Below are 25,079 nucleotides of genomic sequence, written 5' to 3'. Positions count from 1 at the left end.
TGCTCTCAGTCACCCAATTTTAAATGTGCAGTGGAAGTTTCAGGCTCTTATAAAGAAAAGAATTTACATTCTTGTGGCAGCCTCCAGTGATTTGCCCTGCATTGTGTCCAACAAACCCAACTACAGCACATATGGTTTATAATCTGCTAATTTCAGCTGATCCTGTAAATTTGAGGATATTCCAAAGTCTGCTGCCTACATCTTAACTCACTCCTAAGTCCCATCCACCCATCACTCCTGCACTTGCTGATCATTTAAGCAATATCTTGACATGAAATACTCACCCTTGATTTAAAATCTCTTTGTGGTCTGTTTTTCTCAGTAATTATGCTCCTCTATTTCTCACCTCTATATCATCTCTATTTTTAATTGCTCCCTCACTGGTGGCCAACATGCAAAGCTCAACAATTCCCCCCTTGCATGACCCACCTTCTTTCCCTTTTTAAAACGTTCCTTTAAAAGCAAGCCAAGCTTTTGATCATTGGGCCTGTATCTTTTCATGAGGATCAATTTAATTTTTTTTAAACTTGATAGCAGTCCATGGGACATTTGTTTTTGTGGTATTGAAAGAGCTACAGGATTGGAATTTGCTAGAATTTGATTGTCAGCTACTTCAACTATGAAAGTCAAACAATATGTTGGAGCTTTAACACATTTGTGGGAGGCTTGCAGGACTGCCAAAAAGGTAAAGGGGGAGGTGGAGCCATCTGAGTTATGGGTGCAAGTTCTGATGGATAAAACCTTTGATGGATGTATCACAAAGATGTGGCAAATTGGTGGCTGAACTGTTGATGCATTTTGTAGAAAATGGCAATTGAAGGCAAATCCATGGGGGTTGAACACCATGCAGCATTTCGCAGGCTCTTGGGGCTTGATTCGGAGTATTGATCCATGTAGCTACCTCCTCCCAATTCCTTCTGAATGCGTGTTTGGAGGGCCCTCCAATCCTCTATGGATGCAGGGCATCTCTTTTGCATTAACTTCATCAAGGCTTCCCCTGCCAGGCTCTGAAAACCTGGGAAGCCAGCCTCCTCCAATATAGAGCAATTCTTCAATGTTCCCTCGGTCAGATTAATTTGTAAATTGTCTGCCAGCATCTACCTGAGACACAAGTAGATGCTGACTAGTTTTGTGTAGTCCCAGTTAGCTTTACCTGGAACTGGTCAAACATCATCATGATGACACTCTGCTGTTAGTTTGATGAAATCAATGAACTGAGCAGGCAGCACATAGGTGTCAACAGGTACATTAATCCCATTTTGGGGTCACCAAGTCCATTTTTAGGACTTATCAAATGTACCCTGTAGCATTTAATATGCCTGGTCGTGGTTCCCCGTCCAACCCTCACCTTCAGTCCTTTAATTTATTCCTTCTCAGGTACATAATATTGGACATTTCATTTAAAAAACCCATAAACCAAATAAAAAGGGCATTTCCAAAAATACAGTTCTGACACATCCTAGATTACTATAATAACACAACAACCATTAAATAAATTTCATTCAGCTATTTCTTCATTTCTCTTTAGGGGCAGAAGGTGTGTGTCTGTCCTGGTTACTATCTGCAGCTCATGTCAGTGCTGTGAGAGAAACAAATGCAAACCACACCTAATGCAACTCTGTTTACCAGCTGGAAGTAACTGAATGCTACAGTGATATTTTAAAACCTTAAATTTTTATTTAGAAAATGCCAAAACTCACTGAGCAAAGTGATCTTGACACTGAAGATATCTTCTTCAGGTACGTAATGTGTGGATTATTTGTTGAAGAAGATATCTTCTTCTCTTCCCATTGAAACAGTTAAAAGAAACTGGTTAAGGGAGGAATCACCAGTTACACCAAAGCAGAATTTTTACACCCATGTTTTGAACCAAAGCTGGATTAGGAAGTGAATAGCAGGTATCCCACCACCTTCATTATTTTATCATGTCTGTCTTATCCCTTGTTGTGTGAGTGAGTTTTTAAATAGGAAAGCCATTTTTTTTTTAAAAAAGATTTATGTAAAACTATTTCCAATTTGATTCACTCACACGTTGATCAATATTCTCATGGCATTAAAGCATCATCTTAACACAACGCAAAAGTTGCTTTTTAAAAGATTTCTTTGTCAGAAGGGAAATAGCAGTACAAGGTGTCACAGATTAATGGTGGCAATGCATTTCAGAAGTCTGTGGTCCCCAAATATGCTGCTACCAGTTTCTGTACAAGAGCAGCAATCACTCATTCAAGTACACGCCCCAAACCAACAAAAGACCACATACACCTTCATAAGTAATCCCCCAACCATCTGTTTCATAATGACATATCCTGAGTGCAATTTAGTTGCTTCCTTTTAAAAAGAAAAGGTTTATATCAAGTCAACAGGAATTGTTATGTACACGCCATCAGGTTTCTGGCAAATGTATACATGCATATTCAATTGCTGTTAGTGGAAAAATACAGGGCATTGGAATTCTTTGGCCTTGAAGTTCTTTGATACCAACTGAGGCACAGGAGTCTGTTGTAACATGGCACAAAATTAATTGTTTTGGTTGTGAGCCCACAGCTTAAGATTTTAGTGGAGCCAAAGCTGAAGTGTCAGCAGCTACTGAATAGCCCTTAACCACTTTTGTTCGCTTGCTGTGCTGTAGCAAAGCGTGCAGATAAAAATAGCAGGTAGGTCTGTGAATGAGATAGGATCTGGACAATTGCAGTGGTGAGGGCCCAGTAATCAGATCGGCGAATCAGAGTCCCTGGAAGAAAGATCGGGACCTGGAAAGGGGGTTCATGAAAGAACTGAGGCCTAGGTGGAGGACCTGAAGGAATGCAGGTAAATAAATAAAAGGTACCTATCCGACTCAACTTCTGAGTCAGTGCCAGGCTGGGACCTGCCCTTGGTGGTCCCCTTTAAGTCGTGCTGTTGCAAATCAAGCAGTGCTGTTAAAACGTGCACACCGGGGGCACACAATGGCATGTGCACCTCAGAGTGATGGATCCTAAACCACCTGCAGGGGTCTTGCTCTGGAAATGATATTGTTAGTGCATGTTGGATTCAAGTGCCTCATTGCTGCAAATGCCTGTTCTAATTTCTGAAACTGCTTCAATTTGACTGTAAATGTTCATAATATGTTCCACTCTTGGAGAAAATAAATGAACTTCACACTTGTGATGCTGAAACAAAAAAAACAGTTCCAAGCATCACAATTTCCATCCTTATATTTATTTGTTAAAGCATTCTACTAAAATAACCATTATCCAAGTTGACAGAAACCTTCTGCAAATCTCTAGTTTGTGAGTTAGATTTAACATTCCTCTTACACAACTGTCTGATATAGTACTTTAGTCCATGTTTTATCCCTCCGTGCACAGAACATTTTGCATTGACTGATAAATTTTCCTCCAAAAATATGTTGGCACTGTAGACAATTTACACATCAATATCTTTACGTAAAAGATCTACAAGGAATTTTTAACGTGATAATTATATGAAAGGTCTCGACCCAAAACGTTGACTATCCATTTCTCTCTGCAGACGTTGCCTGACTCGCTGAGTTTCTCCAGCAGTTTGTTATCTGTTCCAGATTCCAGTATCTGCAGTCCCTTGTATCTCTATATGCATTCTTTATTGAGAAGAGTAGTTCTTTTTAAATATTCAAAATGGTTCAAAATTCAGTTTGTAAAGCATTGCAGAAAATGTTAGTGATGGGCAACAGATGTATATTTAAATGAAATTCGGTTTATATTTGAAAGTAATGTATTTTGCATTTTTTGTATACAAATATAAACCGAATTTCATTTATCTCAATAATAATAAATGTATTACAGGGCATTATAAAAGCATCTTATCTCACAAAGCTATGTTAATTCAGAAGCTGCTAAATCAAGTAAATGTTAGATGGGCTGATTAACGTTCTAAGTATTTGCATCAGCATTGCATTGGAAGATTAAATGTCAAATTATTCATACACTTGTGCTGATGCCAATATAAAGACATTGGGTAGCAGCCCAATCAGTGTGTAACACTTGACTGAGGGAAAATTACTCTCTTAAAAATAGCTACTCAGAAAAGGTTGACTATATCTGTAGTTTAACATTTCCTACAATGTATTACTAGTAAGATTTGGAATGATGTTTTGATTATTTCTTACGGATTTCATGCATCACAATATTGTTTATCAATGACGTGAGAAAGAGAAAATTGCCCCCTCTGGATCAGAGAGAATAAGATTGCTGATGATTTATGGGCACTGTGCTGAACAGAACCATGCAGACTTAGCAAAGAGCGATTATAGATGCAATCATACTGAAAACTGACCTCTTTAATCTTGTATTGAACAGCTTGGTTATTTGTAAACAGTAGAATGAGGCCATTCCATTGAAGAAATGTTCATAAAGTAGGTTATTCAAAAAGATATTGTGACACAGTTGTATCTAACACTCATTTCCTTTTTGTAATCTTGAATGTGCCCAATTTGATGATGATTTTAACATGCTATTCTAATAAATGCAGTTGTTGTGATATATATAGAAAATGCATATATGATAAGAGTTGGCATTAATTTTTTACAACACTGTGATAATGCTTTAAGAAAGAGACAGTCATATATTAAATCTTTAACAAATAGGCCAATTAATTGACATAGATTTGAGAGGTCAAGGTTCCTGTTTCAGTTTTTATTTCAGAAACCAGGGAATTTATGGTATTTCTGAATGTAAGATGAGTTTTAAGATACCCTGATAATTAAAAGCTGCACAGATCCACTTTCAATATTTTCTAATTTGATTAAGCCTTTCTTCAAATGAGAATGGAAATGTATACAATTTAAAGAAAACATTTTTTTAATGAATACCTTAGACAGTGCTAAGAAATATATTTCTAGTTATGGCAAACAAAAAGGCAACTTTTACCTTTGGGCTTTAAAACAGTTTGCCTGTCCGAAGGATTTTATGAAAGATTTGAAACCTTGCTGTACTGTATTTTGATAAACAGGCCTAGAATGTATGTTTTCATATATATTTAAGCATACATTGCTAATACAAATGTTCTCTAAATTCACTCCATCATTTACAGTTCATAAATCGCCACTTTCCACATGACAGATTGCTGTGTATCTAATCACAAGACAGACTCCGAGAACTTCTCCATGAACATTTGTAATTTCCTTGATAATACATTAGTAGCAGATGAAGAAGATAATCCATTACAATAATCAGATAGTTTCATCATGATAATACAATAGAGACCACTTTAAAAATACATTTAACAATGATTTTTTGAAGATTCTTTGAAGACATAATTAATTGCCTGTTTTTATTAGAAATCTCATACAAGCAACAAAATTTCAGTCCTTCAAGACCTTAACTACCTGAATACTTACATGCAAAAAAAAATCTCATCCAGTAAATGCCTATTTATTGCATAAGGTAAAGCTTCCATGTATTTTAATTTTGTAAAATACCATGTTAAAATGTGCAACATTCAATGTTTGGGAGGTGTCATTTGAAGTAGTTGTTGAGATCTTAGAAGCAGTATTTTTAAATGGAATGCTTTGATTCATGATGTTATATAAATGTATTTTCCAACAATGAATATAGAACCAGATTTTTGGATTGAGTTCCCTATTTCAGAGAAACTTAAATCTAAAGTACACCCATTCAATTTAATCAAACACTAAGAACTCTCCCTTAGATATTCCAAGTATTAAATGATCCTTCCAGTGCCTGCAACATGCATTCAATAGATTATTTTCCTGAATCTATTGTTTTATGCAAATTTCTGTAATTGATGCAGCATTTCACAAAATTCAGTAAGCACTATGAAGTTTTGCTATCAGCTATGACCAATCTTCACATTTAATAACTTTACATAACTCTCTTAATGTCTCAAATACACTTGGCTTATTTCCTTAGCCCATAGTTTTGACAAGTTTAATGGCCTTGATTTCTGACACACCGGAATCAGAGTTCACTGTAAACAGCAATGGCTTTGACTGATTGCACATGGTCCTTGAAGAATTAAACAGCTTAGCTATCAGCTATCCTTGTTTACAATTCTCATAAAAAAAAGCATCCTTTAAATAAAATCAAAATTCTTCATGTTTCAGAGATAAAAATAGCAGTCTTTATTTCTGACAAATTCTCAGAAATCACAGGTTCGTTGTATTACATCTAGCCGTCAATGATCGAAGAGGTTCAAAGTTACCATTGTGTCTAGCCTTAAAGAACTAGTTTTTGCAGCTTAAGATTTAACTGTCTGTATTGGATTTAGTCAGTTGATTTCACTGCGAGTAACAATTGGATAATTTAAATCAGAAAATAATAAATTTTACCTATTTTTCTTTGCTTTATTTCAAGTTTTGTTTCATCCAGTTTGTGTATTTGCACCTAGACTATTCATTCTATGAATTACTATGTAATTTTGCACATTGATACCTTGTAATTTTGTATAACAATTATGATATCTTGCAATAATGTTCAAAAATTTCAGTTGGGAATAAAGTATTTAAAAAAAACTCACATTATCTGTACTACTGAACCATATTTCAATCTTAAAAATTTTAATTCAAAAATCTTTTTCTTTGCTTCTGGAACAACTACATCAGCTTGGAGGTCACATCAGAGTTTATACACTGAATTTGCTCTACTTCCCTGGGAGTAATACCAATTTCTGACAACCTGAAAAACCACAAGGCAGTTTGCTTCAAAATTTTCACTGCAGTAAGGACTTCCTTTATGCAAGTTGACTTATGTTACTTCAAATTATTTACCTTTTCCAGTTCATATTTTTTCCAGGTTTTATATGTTCCAGTTGAGGACATCAGGATCTTTTACATAAATAGCCTTCAAATATTTAAAGCAAACAACTCCAATTTCTTTTAACAACAGTGAATATAGTTCTGGTACGGCAATGACTAATACAGAGCCACCTTCATATAAACTGGAAAAAGAAAGCATAGCGTGGGGTTTTCTCAAAAAGAGTGATACCATGTATGACAATGAGCCACAAACATATTTTTATATGAAATCATGTTTGGTATTTATGTTTGCATTGAGTTTCCATTGGTGTAGTTTAGCAGTCAGTTAGTTTCATCCATAATTACAGGGAGTAGGGAGAGGTGATAAGAGGTAGACACACAAGGGTAGATATTGTGTCATGTCTGTTTTATACCCAGATGACTGAGATGTTAGTCCCACTGCTAAATTTTTGATATCTATTTATTAAAAATCCTGTGCTGCTGCCTAAAATGTGTGAATTACTAGTCCACTGTAGCGCCAGACTGAAATTCGTCAGTGAAAGATAGCAGAAATTCTTTAACAGTCCTTCAAGATGCAAACTAAAGATCACTTTAAAAACAGCATCCGTGTGGCCAGTTACAGCAGAATTGCTCCCACAGCTGCACCAGTGTTACCAATGCTCCCTCACCATAGCCCACTCCAAATCCTTCCTGGGACATCCTGAGGACCACGAGTGGTGAGACTGGGGCCTGATACTGATAGTTTTCCTTAGGGGATCTGGCACTAAAGGTGTGATCAGCCTTGCACATTCATCCTATTGTTCAACTGCCCATTTAAACCAGCCACAGATTTTTACCTGCAGCTTTCTGACTATCACTATTGTGGACACAATGATTTCCTGCTCCTCAGCTGCTCATGGTATAGCTCTTACAATCAGCATAGAGCAGGCCACAACAAATTTCAACTTCCAATGAGCTAAGTACTGCAGGCCTCCATCAGAGTGGCCCAGATAGCAGAAAAGGTGTTTCTGCCCTTAGATTTTGTAACCATTCCACTCACATGTGGGCAGATTGTATTTTCTGCAACGTTATCTCATCAAACCTTACATCAGTTCTGGTAGAACACCATCTGCCCAAAACATCAACTGTTTCTTTGTGCACAGATGCTCTCTGACTTGTTGGGTATTTCCAGCAATCTCTATTTTATTTCAGGTTTCCATAATCTGCCCTATTTTGCTTTGTCATTATGTCTTCAGTGCCTAGATTGTCACCTAGTAAGCTGCATGTGGTTCGCAATGGTAGCTCAAAGACAGCCGGCACAGCAGCCACAGGTGAAGACATTATCACTGGCATTGGCCTGCCTTATTCACTGCATTCTGTTGCACACCAGCAGTCATAAGAGAGAGGAATCCCTTTTGGTTCCACTAAAAGTCAGAGTTGAACTTTTTTTATTTTACAGCGTGGTAACAGGCCCTTCCAGACCAACGAGTCCGCATCGCCCATTTTAATCCCAAATTAACCTACCCCTACGTCTTTCCAATATCAGATGAAACTCGAGCATCCGGAGGAAACCCACACAGACACGGGAGACCGTACAAACTCCTTACAGACAGCAACGGGAATCGAACCCCTATCACTGGCACTGTAATAGCATCGCACTAACCACTACACTACCGTGCTACACTGACAAGTAATGCGGAATAAATTTGCACCATGAATGACAGGGAGCCTGCAATCCCTACAAAGCCAAATATTCTCAATTACTAGTGGCTCAGCAAGGGAGAATGGAATGAAATTAGCTCTCTTTGGACACATAAAACTGAAATGAAGACAGTGAATTGTTGCAAATATGTCCAGTTCCAGCTTAGAAGGACTTGCATGGATAAAAATTCATTGCCACAGTTGCTATGACAGCCACTGGCAACACAATCCTCACACTGCTTCAAGATTGTAGGTGTGGCTGCAGTAGAGGGACAGATTTTTTGCCTGCAGTGGAGTGAAGGGTTATGGAGAACAGGCAGGAAAGTGGAGCTGAGGTCAACATCAAATCTCACCGAAGGCAGAACAGGCTTGAGGAGCCTTACAATTTACTCCTATTCCTTGCTCTTAAGTTGTGTGGGAGGATGGGGAGAAAACCAATGCTGACATAGTTGCTTAAGTGCTGACCTCTCACACATTGATTCACACTAAAGCTCAAGTAATAGAATTTCTCCCTGAACACACTGGGGGAATATGGTCTACTGTTGAGAGCCCTTCCTCTGCAATTCAGGACACTTCCTGCAACTCATCTATGCCCTCTGGTCATTTTGTGCCCCAAGGAAATGCCTACGAATGCATCCATATCTGGAGGCAATGTATTGGTACAGAAGATGAATTACTCCTGCACTTGTCACAGCACTTCCTGCAATCTCTGCAGATGCAGCCAACTTGAGAAATTACCACAACATGCAAGGCCAGAACTTTCTGGAAAATCCATCTAGTTCTGTGCAAACCTGTTGACATTTTCCACTTCAGATGCTATTAACTTCACAATTCCCTCATGAATGTAGCGATCCTGAACTTGCTGGCTCTGCCCTCCAATGCGAGGCAGCATGGCTTTGTGGGTGGGAAATTGTGTCTCATGAATTTGATTGAGTTTTTTTTGAAGAGGTGACCAAGAGGATTGATGAGGGCAGGGCAGTACCCATTGTCTACATGGACTTTAGCAAGGCTTTTGACAAGGTCCCGCATGATAGACTGATCGGGAAGGTGAGATCACATGGGATCAAGGATGAGCTAGCCAATTGGATACAAAATTGGCTTGGTGGAAGGAGTGAGGGGGTGGTAGTGGAGGGTTGCTTTTTAAGATTGGAGGACTGTGACAGTGTTGTGCTGCAGGGATCAGTGCTGGGTCCCCTGTTGTTTGTCAGATATATTAATGATTTAGATGAGAATGAAGACGGCAATGATTAGTAAGTTTGCAGATGACACCAAATTTGGTGGTGTAGTGGACAGTGAAGAAGGTTGTCTAGATTACAACAAGATCTAGATCAACTGGGAAAGTGGGCAAAGGAATGGCTGATGGAATTTAATTAAGGCAAGTATAATTCTATGACTCTATGACTCTGAATGGACTCCCAACAGTGGTGCACAAACTTGTTGTACATCCCCAGCAGTCACATTGGGGAATGTCCTTACTGAACCTTTACCAAGTTCAATCTGATCCAGAAATAATGTGACTGTTTATTTGAATAGAGAGGATCAGGTGTGAGGGACCCTAGTAAACTTAAGGTAATTTACAATTTTTTTTGAGTGAATCAAATTTGCCTAAATATTTTAAACAATTCATATATTTAAGTATTTTATTTGCTAATTTGTAGTAATTCAGGTCTTTAATTATTTCATTTATACTTTGTAGCTTTTCATTATTTCTGAAAGACAGAAGCATTCAAAGTAACTAACAGATTTGATAGTATGCAAAGCAGGAGGCCTGGCTTAACCTGCTATTAAAATTTGTTTCTTGGGCAGGACTTGTTCTGTCCCAGCAACTTGAAGGCAATGCATTACACAAGGCCATGCTACCACACAGAACGTTGCCGGTTACAGGCCTCAAATCTAGAAAAGCTATCTCTACTTATCTCATGGTTCGGCAGCAAACGTTTGCTACTCTTACCAAGTTCTGGCCTATCTACAGCCAGAAGAGAAAAATAATTGCAAAAGAGGGGATAACTTAAAATTAGCACTGGAGATGGGATCCTTCTTGCTGATAAACAGGCCCTTTTGTGATGCAAGGTTAGGAGAAGACATTAACTGAAGTATGGAGGCTTAAAACAGCAGCGAAACATCAAATCAGCATCGCGTGTCAGTTAGGCTCATGAATGACCTGTTCTATGCACTCCTTCAGGATCTAACATTCTCACCATTTGGTGCCTAGCGTGTTTCAGTCCACAACTGTGTGCACAGACCACCGTTACCATTCTGGAAGCCAAGCACATGCAGTGTCCAAAAAAATTTAATTTCCCCAAATTCTATATATCCTAATCTTCTGCATTATCTTCCTCCATCCATATTAAAGCCTCCTTCAGTATATTGAATACATCTTTCCTGCAAGGATAGACTTAGTTTTCTTAAGATCCTTTGTTAGATAATTATAACTTTACTTATATTGTTGCCTTTCTATGAATCTCTGTTTTTTTCTCTAAAATGGTCATAACACTTCACAGTCTAGAAATACTTCAATGCCTAAAAATGTGTGACAAAATTTGCTCTATACTATGGCCCTGCCTAGTTTCATACCAGGCCTCCATATAGCCTCTGTAATTGGGTGAGAGTTCAGTGCTTTATCGAACTTTGTACTATTTCCCTTCCATCAATCTACTTTTACAAAAGAAAGTACAATATTGAGTTGTAACTGCTACTTGGTAATGACACTATTAATATCTGCACCTATACATTTTCTCATCTTGCTTCAAGTTTGTCATCATTCTTGCCACTTCTTTAGTACTGACTTATATCACCATTCGTTTCTTAACAATATATTTTATTTGTGATTCCACTGAATCTCTGACTCACTTCCCAGCTTCAACATTATGCTGGTTTTGCATTTCATGCAGTGCGAAAGGCCTTGTCACATCAGAGCCAAAGTGGTGGCCAACTCTTGGTAGGTTAATTGACCACTGTAAATTGTCCCTAGTGGTAGGATCTGGGGGGAGTTGATGAGAATGTGGGGAGAATAAAAAAAACAGATTCATGTTGGATTAATGTAAAATGGGTGGCTGGTTGTCAGTGCAGACTCATTGGGCCAAAGGGCCTGTTTCTGTGCTGTATACCTCTATGACCACATAAATATTCTGCCCATCTGAAGTAACAATTTACTTTATTTCTGCCAATTTAGTTTACTGATTTAATGATCATGATGTGGTCTTCTTTACATTTAGAAACCCAAATGCAGATTGGGTGACGACTTTGCAGGCTGCCTTTCAGTCTGCAAGTGTGACCCTGCGCTTCCCTTTGTCTAGTACTTTAATCCTGTATCCCAGTCCAGCTCTGACCTCTCTGACTTTAGCCTCCTACATTGTTTCCATGAAGCTCAAAATAAATTCGAGTAACAGTGTCTCATCTTCTGACTTGGCAAATTCCAGCCTTTAGGACCCAACATCAAATTCAACAGTTTCAGATAAATGGCCATTTTAGTCAGATATCTCATATGAGCAGCATTATCTTCCCTCCTGTTCTGATATTTCAGACTACAATCACCTTCACCAAGTCATACAGCTACCACACTCTTTTCAGCCAGTACCACCATATGTCATTCTTTCTCTCCTTGTCTACACCCTATTACTGACCTTCTTTTGTTTTCTCTTCCCTGCCCTGCCTTCTCTGCAACTGAAAGCTTGTTTGAATTTCCCAATTCTGATGAAACCAGTTTTCCAATTCTGAGGATTGATCCAAAATATCAACTAAGTTTCTCTTTCCACAGAGGTGCCTGGCCTGCTGACTATTTCCAGCATTTTCTGTTTATATTGCTGTTGATGCCCCATTGACAGATGTCCAGTATCAGAGGTGCCCAAGGCCAACTTCTGCCTCTTAAAAGGGAGGTAATTGCCAGCAGAGAAAATGATAAGCAAGTTTGCCTTTGGAAATAGATATGAAAACAATTGCATGGGTGGCAATGGGCTCCCTGGTTTTGGGGCACAGCACTGCAATCCTGGGAGGAGCAGGGGTAAAGTAGGGGAGATGTCCAAGCACCAGGACATTCAGAAATTAGAGGTGGTCAATGACAAGACAAGTACCTGAGTGCAATGTCACAAAACATTAAATGACCTCACCGTCAAGAACAGCGCACATCTGCTGTTAGTTGGAGCCAATCCCCCAGCACGAGCTCCTCAGCTGGACCGGAAATGTCAACTGTCCTGATACAAGGTTTTGACCCAAAACATTGACAGTTCCTCTCCCCACCCCCACAGTTGCTGTTCAACATGTTGAGTTCCTCCAGCAGATTGTTTGTTGGTCCTTAGATAAACTGGCTCTGACCCGTAAAATGGGTCTTTGTGACTACAAATGGCTGGGTCTTTCAGACTACAAATGGCAAGCCCCAACACAGTTAATTAGCAGTTAAGCCATGCCGCTGGATAACCAAACTTCAGGACCATTCACAAAGATTCAATAGCTTTCAAAGATTCAATATCCCACCAACTACATGAACAGCACTGGACCCTGCTCAATGCACCATTATCCCTACCACTCACCTATCAACAATTACTCTCAAACAGGATTCATATTGAACTTTCAACATGTTCCATTACCTGCTCACACAGTGGGCACTGCTGCAAGTCTCACAACATACACACACTCCCAGCTATTCAACCATGCAATCTCGACATCATGCAATCATGCTTCACCACCCTCGCTGATAATGAGGAGGAACAGATGCGTGCATGGTCTAAACTCCCAGGGAAGAGTCACTGCTGGCCATTGGCCTAGAAATGGTGCTCACTGCTCACATTCACTGGATGCCCACCCACTAAACCTGCTGTTAACTGGAGCTAGCACGAGCTCCTCAGGTAAAATGGGTCTGTTCTGGACAGTGGGGTCCTGCACAGTGCAGAGTCTTTCTAACCACAAATGGCAAGCCCCAACCACAGTTAATGAGCAGCTAAGCCATGCCGCTGGATAACCAACCCTTGGGACTGTCTTGTTTATAATCATTCAATAGCTTTCAAAAACTAAAGGTGAATGCACTATTAGAAGTTTTAATTATTAAAAACGAAAATACTAGAAAACAACTTCATTTAAATTTAACCCAAGTAAACAAAAAGGTTACATAATGCTTTCTTTTCTCTCTCACACAGACGTTCTTCTCCATTCAAGGGAATCGGCTAACCAGGTGTAGCCAGGCACAGAAACAGCAGGCAGATCCCACCATGCAAATCCTGGAAATCTGTAGAGTTCATGCTCTGACTTTAGTTTCCATGTGGAGTTAAATGATGAAGCATTGCCAGGAGATCCCTGACAACCCACATTTGTGTACCTTGCATGGATGTCCCAACTTCACACTTCAACCTCCTCTTCAGCTTGCACTCTCTTCTGATTTACAAGTCAGAGAAAGAGTAAGCATGCCCTGCCTACTTTCACCCATTTTCTACACCACAACTTATTCTTGTTTCTTTCTGATTTCAGACAGTACAGACTGTGACTGGCTAAGATGAAGTTATAGGGTCACTCAGTTTCACATTTGAATCTCCAGCTCAGGTACTGGTAATGCACAATTTACAGGAAAACATTGGTGGCTCTGGTCGAAGTTCATGCTCCTCCGAATATCAAAGAGCATACAGGAGTCTAGCACCACCCTGGTATAGGGCTTTGCAGAGAGCTTGGAGCCCATCCTTCCCAGTACAGAAAAGTTGGACAAATCTGTTTGCATACTTGTGAACCCAAACAATGCAGTGTTTGATGGTCAATGTCATAGCATCTCCTCAACTGGGTGTCAGCAGTCTTCTAACAAGAATGCTGTAGCTGGGACTTTACTGCATAGAGCACGAGGAAGACAGATCATGGAGCTGTAAGGGGTATTAGTTAACTTTTGTACTCATAATGACATAATTTACAAATTTGGTTGATGATGTTTATTTAGTTGTGGGTTTTATTTTTGCATTGCTGCAATCAGATGCGGTAATAGTCTGTGACTTTGGAGAGGTAAGGTGTGGGAATGTCACTGAATGAGTAATTGAGGTTACTGGATTCATGCTCGGATTAATGGACAGCTCATGCAGAAGGGTTCTTTAACTTTCTCTTCTATTCCTATTCCTCTTCCTCCACCTCATGGTCCTTCTGTTTAGTTGTTCATGTACAGCTGGTGACCAGGGCTGTGCTGCAATGATTGTGCAGCCTACATCAGATCACTCCTAATCTTGACTCTGGTGAGTGCAACAGGACCCCTCCAAAGAGAAGCAGGCACAAGTGTGCATCAGAGTTATTCATAATGTTGTCAGTGGAGAACCCTGGTCACCCAGTATTGGTTTGAGGTGATGGTTGAAATGTAGTTGGCATGGTATACTGCTACAGAACAGCTGCTGCCTGGATAGAAGGCAGTGACTTGCACACTGCCTACAGTCACGTCTCAGCTGGACACCGATGATACACAATCCCTTTCATTTCTGGTCTAGTAGAGAGTTGATACATGGTGCCACAAAGCAATGAGTTTGCAGTCAATATTGTCTTGTACAATGGGGTAAGTCTGCAATTCTCACAATCCCACTCTCTCTGCAGGAAGAGAGAATGAAAGTGGACATTCCCCCGGTGACTATTCGGTGACTATTCCTCTGTCGACCACTGCCACCACCTCCACCACCAACCGCCCCCCCCCCCCCCACCCCACTGTCCCCACACCCTGTTTAGCAACAAATTTCTCCAGTTCCAGTCTACAGGAAGCCAGATACATTACACAGTTCATTGCCACAGACACATTTACAGTCCTGATCTTGCTCTGAAATTACTTGTTGGCTGCAGCAGATGCCAGTTTTCAGGGAAGTGTCCTTATTTGATGTGCAGACTTTACACACAGGCGGGAAGAATGCTCTCTGAACATGCTGAACAACGTTCTGAAGCTCTAAAAGCACTCGGAGCATCCAATCAATCTTAATTTCTCACCAAGCATCTCTCAAATAGAACACTAAACCATTCTTTAGTTACTGCACTTTTGGACTGTGGAAAATATTGTCAAATTCAAATTATTAATCTAAGGATCAGAAGTACTTTAAGCTTCTATATTTTCATTTAAAGTACTCATAAAGTTTATCATTCCATGCTTATGAAATACAAACAGGACCTAATAAAGAAATACTATTAACTGATTAGAAAACAAAAAGCACAGTTCAAGACAGCTAAAAAGTCTTTGCTTTTGCCACACGATGTGCTGAACAATAACAATTTTGCCCAAATTCTCAGATCTACTTCTCTGTACATAGAACAGTACAGCACAGGAACAGGCCCTTCAGCCCACGATGTCTGTGCTGACCATGGTGCCAATTTAAACTGCACATCTGCCTGCACATGGTCTACATCCCTCCATTCACTGCCTGTTTATGAGCCTGTCGAAAAGCCTCTTAAATGTTATTAACGTATCTACTTCCACCACTTCCCCGGCAACATGTTCCAGACACCTGCCATTCTGTCTAAAATAACATGTCTCATAAATCTCCTTCAAACTTTTCCCCTCTCACTGTAAAGCTATATCCCCTAGTATTTGATATTTCTAACCTGGAGAAAAGACTCTGACTATCTACCCTTTCTATGCCTCTCATAATTTTATACAGTTCAATCAGGTTGCCCACCAGCCTCCAATGCTCCAGAGAAAACATTCCAAGTTTTTCCAACCTCTCCTTATAGCTAATACTCTCTAATCCAGGCAACATCCTGGTGAACCTCTTCGCTATCTCCACATCCTTCCTGTAATGCAGCAACCAGAACTATACACAATAATCCATATGTGGCCTAACCAAGGTTTTATACAGCTGCAACATGACTTCCTGACATTTATACTCAATGATTCAGAACGCACACTCAACAATTCAGAAGCAGCTTCTTCCCCTCTGCCATCAAAGTTCTGAACGGTCCATGAACACTACCTCATTATTACTTTCTTCTGCATTATTTATTTATTTTTGTAATTTATAGTAATTTTATGTCTTTGCACTGTACTGCTGCCACAAAGCAACAAATTTCACATCATCTAAGTCAGCAATAATAAATCTGATTCTGACTCTTTTATACTCAATGTACCGAACAATTTAAGTATGCCATATGCCTTCTTTACCACCTTACCTACTTGTGTTGCCACTTTCAGGGAGCTATGGACTTGCACCCCAAGATCCCTCTGTACATCAATGCTCCCAAGGATCCTCCCATTTACTGTAAGTTTTCCCCTTACATTTGACCTCCTAAAGTGCAACACCTCATACTTGTCCAGATTAAACTTCATCTGCCTATTTTCTGCCCATCTTTCCAACTGGTCTGTATCCTGCCGAATCCTTTGACAACTTTCCTCACTCGCCACAACTCCTCCAATTTTTGCATCATTTGCCAACTTACTAATCAGCCCACCTACATTTTTGTCCAAAGTATTTACATATACATATAACAATACTTAACAATACATACAAGCACTGATCCTTGCAGAATACCACTAGTCACAGACTTCCAGACAGGATAACCCTCGTCCACCACTACACTCTGTCTTCAATGGCCAAGCTAATTTTGGATCCAATCCACCAAGTCTCCCTTGATACTGTGTGCTTCAATCTTCTGAATCAGCTTACCATGAGGGATATTGTCAATGTGTTATCTCTGCTCTACCTTGGAATAGTAAACATAGGTGCCAAACATTCTGAGCTACTTTGCACAAATCTGAATAAATGGGTTCATAATATGAAAAACACCAATAAAAGCCCACAGAATCTTAGAAGTGATCAGAAAGAACACAGGGGATCAATCTAAGATGCCAATGATAAGAGGCTAGAGAATTGGGTCTCCTTTCACAAACAGAAAGAAGGCTTAAGGTGAGAAGTGACACATGTGCTGCATATTGTGAGACATTTGTACAATGGAAACAGGAGGAAACTATTCGCACTATTCAGTGTATTAGTAATTAGAGCATAAGTTTATCAGTGTAAACAGGATGAAGGAAGAGATTAGAAGAGTGCCTTTCACAGGCAGTTTCCAGATCATGAAATGTCCTCTCATGAACAACTATAAATTGTGATTCTGTAACGGCATTTAAAAGTAAATACGTGTTTGTAAAACATACATTTTAATATGTTTACCTCTTTCAGAAATGGGAATAGGTGGTTACCTCTATCAAAGATCCAGGTCAGGCACAATGGGCCAAACAACCTCCCAGGAAAATAGTTCTATGGAAGGGGAAGGATGAAACCAGAATGATCTCAAATGGAATGTGGTTCAGATTTTATATCACCAGTTGCTCAGTAGCCTCCACAGGCAATGACAACCCACTGGATTACTGAGCTGACTCTGTCACTAGTGTGAGAGATGGGGTCAGACTTTTCTTCAGCGGCTAGTAGGGAGGCCCTTTCAATCGCATAATAGGGAGCAGGAGCACTTGAACTTCAAGTCTGAAACTGAAGCATGAGCAACATTGATCTGATGCAATTCGTGGGATAAATGCAGCTAAAAATATAGAATGCCAAGTAAATTCTACTTTTATGAAGAAGGGTAGGGAAATTAAGAATATTTTAAATTTTAGAAGATCACATACTTACAATGCACAACTGTAGCATATTACATAATCAAAATTGCATATATACAATTTATAATTGTATATTATAAATTGCATAATCAAAAGATAAGAACTTTTAAATATAAATCCATGAAAATGAATAAAAGCTATTAAATATCATGAATGATTAAAGGGAAAATTCATAATTCATAAAGAAATACTTCCAGGAAACTTCTAAGATGAGCTATTTAAAAGATCAAATCTCAAAGGCCCAGATCTTCCAGCTCCACACCTGCACTAATGCATGGACTTGCATGGATTTTCCAGCAGAAATGCCAGTTTCCAGTGCTGGCATGAGCTTCAGCCTGTGGCAGCATCTTCTGCCCCGCGGCCAGTTCTGCCTCTATGCTCCCCTAGTGGACGCCACAGCAGAAATTGGTATTGGTTTATTATCGTCACTTGTACCGAGGTACAGTGAAAAAACTTGCCTTGCATACCGATCATACAGGTCAATTCATTACACAGTGCAGTTACATTGAGTTAGTACAGAGTGCATTGATGTAGTACAGGTAAAAACAATAACAGTACCGAGTAAAGTGTCACAGATACAGAGAAAGTGCAGTGCAATAAGGTGCAAGGCCACAACAAGGTAGATTGTGAGGTCAGAGTCCATCTCATTGAATAAGGGAACCGTCCAATAGTCATATCACAGTGGGCTAGAATCTGTCCTTAAGTCTGGTGGTACGTGCCTTCAGGCTCCTGTATCTTCTACCCGATGGAAGAGGAGAGAAGAGAGAATGACCTCTGTGGGTGGGGTCTTTGATTATGCTGGCTGCTTCACCAAGACAGCGAGAGGTAAAGACAGAGTCCAAGGAGGGGAGGCTGGTTTCCGTGACACGCTGGGCTATGTCCACAACTCTCTGCAATTTCTTGTAGTCCTGTGCAGAGCAGTTGCCATACCAAGCTGTGATGCATCCAGATAGGATGCTTTCTGTGGTGCATTGATAAAAGTTGGTGAGTGTCAAAGGGGACAAACTGAATTTCTTTAGCCTCCTGAGGCGCTGGTGAGCTTTCTTGGCCATGGCGTCTACATGATTTGACCAGGACAGGCTATTGGTGACATTCACACCCAGTAACTTGAAGATCTCGACCTCAGCACTGTTGATGTAGATAGGTGCATGTACACCACCCCCTTTCCTGAAGTCAATGATCAGCTCTTTTGTTTTGTTGACAATGAGGGAAAGGTTGTTGTCATGACACCATTCCACTAAACTCTCTACGTCCTTCCTGTACTCTGACACTTCCACAGGTTTTCCAGCTCTCAGGAAAGGCTAGCTGCTATTGAGCCTGTGCGGGGTTGAATCTGGCACGTACACCACCCCTGTTAAAGTGAATGAGAGGCTTCCACTTTCAGGAGAACGGTGTGTAGTTATTATATTATTTATTTAAATTAACTTTGATGCTTTCAGTGTGTTATGTGAATATGCTTATTGGTGTACTAAATGTAAAAATAAATTCTCTGCTGAAACAAGCAGTTTCTCCACAGAGAGTGATTAACTTTCTGGAATGTTCTTCCTAAAGACTGTTGCCATAGACAATATATGTAGAGAGCAGTCAGTCATATGATATAATTCTTAATATGGTACCAATCCAATATTACATGTTCCATGGATATCTTGCTCCAGACAAATGAACTGATACTACCATGTCTGTGCTAATATACTTTTCTGCTTGACTGTTGCCTTAGGACTGATAATAAGGACATTGCAGATAGCTTTTAAATATGAATCAGACCTGTTCCCAGTTTTAAAGTGTTGGATATTTTATTTATAAATATTCCTAGGTATTGCCATGTGAATTATAATCCAGATCAAATTTAAAAGGGGCTTGCCTTAGCGCATTCCCCTTCAACCAAATGATACAATTCCGTTGCAGCATTCAGAATAAATATGAGCTCCAGTCATTTATCAGTATGATAAGTTTAATGCTATTCTTTCAATAATTTTTCAAGATTAATTATTCTGGAACAATAAAGTAATGTCAAACTTTTCTCACAGTGATTGCTTGGCACTTTTAAAGATGCTAATTTCATTCTCCATCCAGAAGAGCTGTGAAAACCTGTGTTTGGTTGGTATGAAAAGATAACAAACGATCTGCTGGAAGAACTCAGCAGGTCAAACAGCATCTGTGGGAGGAAAGGAATTGTTGACAGTTTGGGTCAAAACCCTGCATCAGGATGCACCAGTCCCGATGCAGGGTTTCGACCCGAAATGTCAATAATTCCTTTCCTCCCACAGATATTGCCTGACCCGCTAAGTTCTTCCAGCAGATTGTTTGTTGCTCCAGATTCCGGCATCTGCAGTCTCTTGTGTCTCCATCTAAAAAGGTTATAATTTACATGCAGAAAATACCAATTCAGAGGAACCATGGAAATGGATTTATTGAAAGCAATTGATTTTAAAAAACTGTTCCTTCACACAAAGGTGCAACGACTGAATCTACTGCACTGATAGGGGATGACATTCTGAAGCAGGAGCTCAGGACAGATAATGTCAGATTGCCAGCTTGTTGTACACCACAGCTAAGACGCAAAATTAACAATGCACCAGCTACTGAATAGCAAATGACTCAACCTTTAAATGCTCTAATTGTTGCTTAAACAACTGGAAAAGTTTCTTGTATTTAAGCATCTTTGGATTCAAGTTACACCCTTAAGCTGAACATTAATTCTCCTAATTAGAAAAGTTAACATATCTTGTTCAGTTTATCAAGAGCCAGCAAGAGTAAAAGTATACTTTGTCCAAATATTATTCTTTACATCTCCATACAATGTTATCTCTGTAAGGTGAAAGCTGATTCTTTTAATTCTAAGTTAGGAAAGACACTTTATAGATCCAGTCATTATCACACTGTTGTGAACAAATTGGCTGTCACCTATCCTATATTACAATGACTACATTTCAAAAAGTGCGAAGCCATATACTATAGAGTTTAACAGTAAAATATAAATGCAAATCTTTCTTTTACCTTGTAGCCTGCTTGTATGCATATGAAAAAAAATTAATGTTATGTTTAAGAGTTTCCAAGCCAAGCAACTACTGAGAAATCCACACAAGTAGAATCAGAATCAGGTTTATTATCACTGACATACGTCATGATATTTGTTGTTTTGTGGCAGCAGTATAGTGCAAGACATAAAGATGTAAAAATTACTATAAGTTATAAAAATAAATAAATGGTGCGAAAGAAAAATAATGAGGCAGTGTTCATAGATCATTCAGAAATCTGATGGTGGAGGAGAAGTTGTTCCTGAGACATTGAGTGTGGGTCTTCAAGCTCCTGTACCCCCTCCCCGATGGTAGTAACGTGAAGAGAGTATGTCCCGGGTGGTGAGGGTCCTTAATGATGGATGCTGTCTTCTTGAGATACCACCTCTTGAAGACGTCCTCGATGACGGGGAGGGTTGTTCCCGTGATGGATCTGGCTGTGTCTAGAACCCTCTGCAGCCTCTTTCAATCCTGCACATTGGAGCCTCCATACCAGGCGGTGATGCAACCAGTCAGAATGCTCTCCACCATACGTTTGTAGAAATTTGCAAGAGTCTTTAGTGACATACCAAATCTCCTTGAACTCCTAATGAAGTAGAGCCCCTGGTGTGCCTTCTTCATGATTGCATCAATATGTTGGGCCCAGGATAGATCCTCTCAGATGTTGATACCCAGGAACTTGAAGCTGCTCATCCTTTCCACTGCTGACCCCTCAATGAAGACTGCTGTGTGTTCTCCTGACTTCCCCTTCCTGAAGTCCACAATTAATTACTTGGTCTTGCTGACACTGAGTGTGACGTTGTTGTTGCGCCGATCCCTCAATGAAGACTGCTGTGTGTTCTCCCGACTTCCCCTTCCTGAAGTCCACAGTTAATTACTTGGTCTAGCTGACGTTAAGTGCAAGGTTGTTGTTGCAGCACCACACAACCAGCTGATCTATCTCACTCCTGTACCTTCTCATCGCCATCTGTGATTCTGCCAACAACCACGGTGTCATCGGCGAATCTATAGATGACATTTGAGCTGTGCCTGGCCACACAGTCATGAGTATAGAGAGAGCAGAGCAGTGGGCTAAGCACACATCCTTGAGGTGCGTCTGTGTGGATTGTCAGCAAGGAGTAAGTAAAGTTCTCGTATGTTTAATACTGAATGCACAGTATCCCATTGATATTTTTACTTACAAAAACAGAGAGCTTAGGAAACACCCAGGTTGGCAACACCAAAGCTTGGACACTGCATGGGTTCAGCTGGAGTTTAAACAGCTCACACTGCACTGCTTATTGACACATAGAACTTTGATGTTTCCTGTTGCTTGCCCAACTTGCCCATTTGGAAAAAATTTCAGGATGATCTGGAATGTGTGAATTGAATTGGTGGCATGGTGGTACAGCAGTTAGGGCTGCTGCCTCACAGCTCCAGGGACCTGGGTTCAATCCTAGTACTCCCTATGTGGAGTTTGCCAATGACCACATGGGTTTCTGGTGCTCCTGGTTCCTCCCACATCCCAAAGATGCACGGAGAGATTAATTGGCAAAAGTACCAAAGGAGAATTGATGAGCATGTGAGGGAGAAGCTATAGGGCTACATGAAATGAATGAGATGCAATTGCACTGCTGAGGGCCAGCATGGACCTGATAGGCTGAATGACGTCCAGTGTTTTAAGTAACAAAACTGCAAGGGACAAGTTTACGCTCAGACAAAATTGTCTGAAAATGGCACAGCACTGCCGTTTGCCTGGTTCAGAGATCGGAGTACAGAGATGCCACAGCAGTTGAACTATCCTTGAATGTCTGTACTATGTTGATACCTCAGAAGGGCCCTTTGTTTCCATGCTCAGTTTCTGCAACTCAGATAGACACAGAAAATAAAATCTGATAGCCTAATGATAATCTGCAAATGATAATTATAAATGAAAATGATAATTTGCAAAAATTACTGGATATACAGTATTCTAAATTATATCCATGTGCCTTCAGTGATAGATAATGGAAAGAGCAAAAAGCAAATTAACCCTCAACAATAATCCATTAGTTTTGGAAGTAGAGACATTGATTTTCAAAACAAAACAGACCCTTCATCAAATATTACAGATAAATTAATGAAATGGAAATATGTAAGGTTTGTGCAACTAGTTAAATGGGAGCAAATTTGTAATGAAAATCCTACTTTACACTTACCTTAATTCAGATTCAAGATTCTAGTGTATTGATTTATGAACTACCAGATTAAATAGGCTAATTGTTAAATTTGTTGACTGAACTGATGTCAGATACCATGGAACTAAGAACAAGTTTCAGTGTAAAAAAAAGGAACACTAATGTGACAATCATCATTTCCAATTCACAGCATTTACCATTAGGACATCTATCTCAGGTACATTTGTAAATTAATCATAATGACCAATTTACGATGTCCAAGCATGAAACTGACAGCGAAAATATATGTAGAAGGCTTGCTGCCATCTTATAAGTTAGGCAAATTAGGCACAGTATGAATTTAGATATTGTTAACTGCATTATCAGAATCTATGCCAACACACATACTGTATATAAACAAAAAAATGTGAAGACTGATTCATTTACTCTAAAGAAACTATCATTTGAAAGAATGGTACTTGAATAAATAAATGAGATTCTAAAGAAAGCATGGTGTCACATCACAAATAGTAACATCACATCAGGTAGAACTCTTCTCTGATAATAATATTTAAACATTCAACTAGAAAAAAGGTAAATAAGCTTCGATTTTACAGTCAAAACTGCTGATTCAGCTGACTTGACATTTTCTCATCACAAATAAAGCTGAGTTGTGAAAAAATGTATGTAAGTTGTAATTCTTTCATATGTTTAAGACGTACAAGATACTTTGCAAAATGAGAGCATCTGACTGTGGTCATTAGATCCAATTGAAGGTGATCTGGTGCTAACTAATAGCATACAATATATGTTCTGTACACTGGAACTCAATAAGCCTGGTTTCATAAAATTGAAACCAAATAACTTTGCCAAACTTGGGCTGCTTTAAAAATACATATATTTTTTGGAGACATTAAAAAGTACAAAGATACCAAAAGAACATTCATAACCAGGTTGAATCACAAATTAAATAATTACCCCTCTAATGGACATAATTGTTACTATGAATATTACATAAGAAATTTATATATTTTTTTAATTACAAAGGGAAATATCATCCAAAGGTAATAAATAATTTCTTAATTCTGCATAGTCACATTTTTATCCTCCTTAAGTTGAACTATAAAAACTTTAAGACTGCTATGTTGTTACATTCTGATGAAAAGACATTGTCCTGAAATGTCAGTCCTTTCATTCTCCACAGTTACCAGCTGACCTAATGAATAGATCTAGCATTTTCTGTTTATGTTACATATTTGCCACATCGATTGTACTTCACTTTTGACCAATTAGGTAAAAACCATATCATGTTCAGTTTCTCCAACTTTTGACATGATTGCAGTTTATCATCCTGACAGGTCTTTCCCCTTACCTCTGCTTCACCAGACTGAGGTCAGTTTATAGGGCCAAATGTGTTGTGGACAATTTCAATACCTCTTGCCCCATGAGTGCAGTAACTTATCCACTTTTCAATTCTAAATGTTAGAAGTTTAAATAAAGAAAAGACAAACCCTTACCTGAAAGTTGGAATTCTGCAGCCAGGCATATTATAGCACAAATCCACTTTAATTTCATTTTCTTTTCTACTCTCTTCCCTTGCTTTTTCTTCCCCCACTCGGCCCTTTTGGTCCTCGCAGTGCAATGTGGCTTGCCGTCTGATGTGTGTTCAGGAAGTGGCTAGTAGTTGAGCTTGTGTACAGCCTACATGTTCTGAATGTGGAGATATACATGTTGATAAAAAAATGTTTTATGAGCTTTATGATTGTTTCATTTTAGTAAAAATTTTATGACACAAAATACTTAAACTAAACCAGCACTTCTTTCCATATCATTTTCTCCTTCTAAAATCCCAATTGCTTTTGCTTAAACTTTTATTCAGCTGTGTGCATTTTCACAGTATTTAATGACATATTATTGTTAACAAGCAGACATTCAATCTAGAACAAATTCAACACAATTAAATTTTAGTTCGT

General features: G+C 39.2%; 1 protein-coding gene across 1 annotated transcript in view; it reads right to left on the bottom strand.

The window, feature by feature from the left end:
- The window catches only part of cd247 (CD247 molecule), a 95,972-nt gene extending 71,207 nt beyond the window's left edge, over positions 1 to 24,765 (bottom strand). Inside the window, exon 1 of the mRNA XM_052014025.1 lies at positions 24,624 to 24,765. Coding sequence (XP_051869985.1) covers positions 24,624 to 24,681 — 58 coding nt within the window. The 5' untranslated portion in view covers positions 24,682 to 24,765. The remainder of the gene's footprint in view (positions 1 to 24,623) is intronic.
- Positions 24,766 to 25,079: the final 314 nt, after the last annotated feature.

Source organism: Pristis pectinata, chromosome 4, assembly GCF_009764475.1.
Source record: "Pristis pectinata isolate sPriPec2 chromosome 4, sPriPec2.1.pri, whole genome shotgun sequence".
Classification (NCBI taxonomy): domain Eukaryota; kingdom Metazoa; phylum Chordata; class Chondrichthyes; order Rhinopristiformes; family Pristidae; genus Pristis; species Pristis pectinata.
Note: the sequence above shows the minus strand (reverse complement) of the source record. Positions and strands in the feature narration are given on the sequence as shown.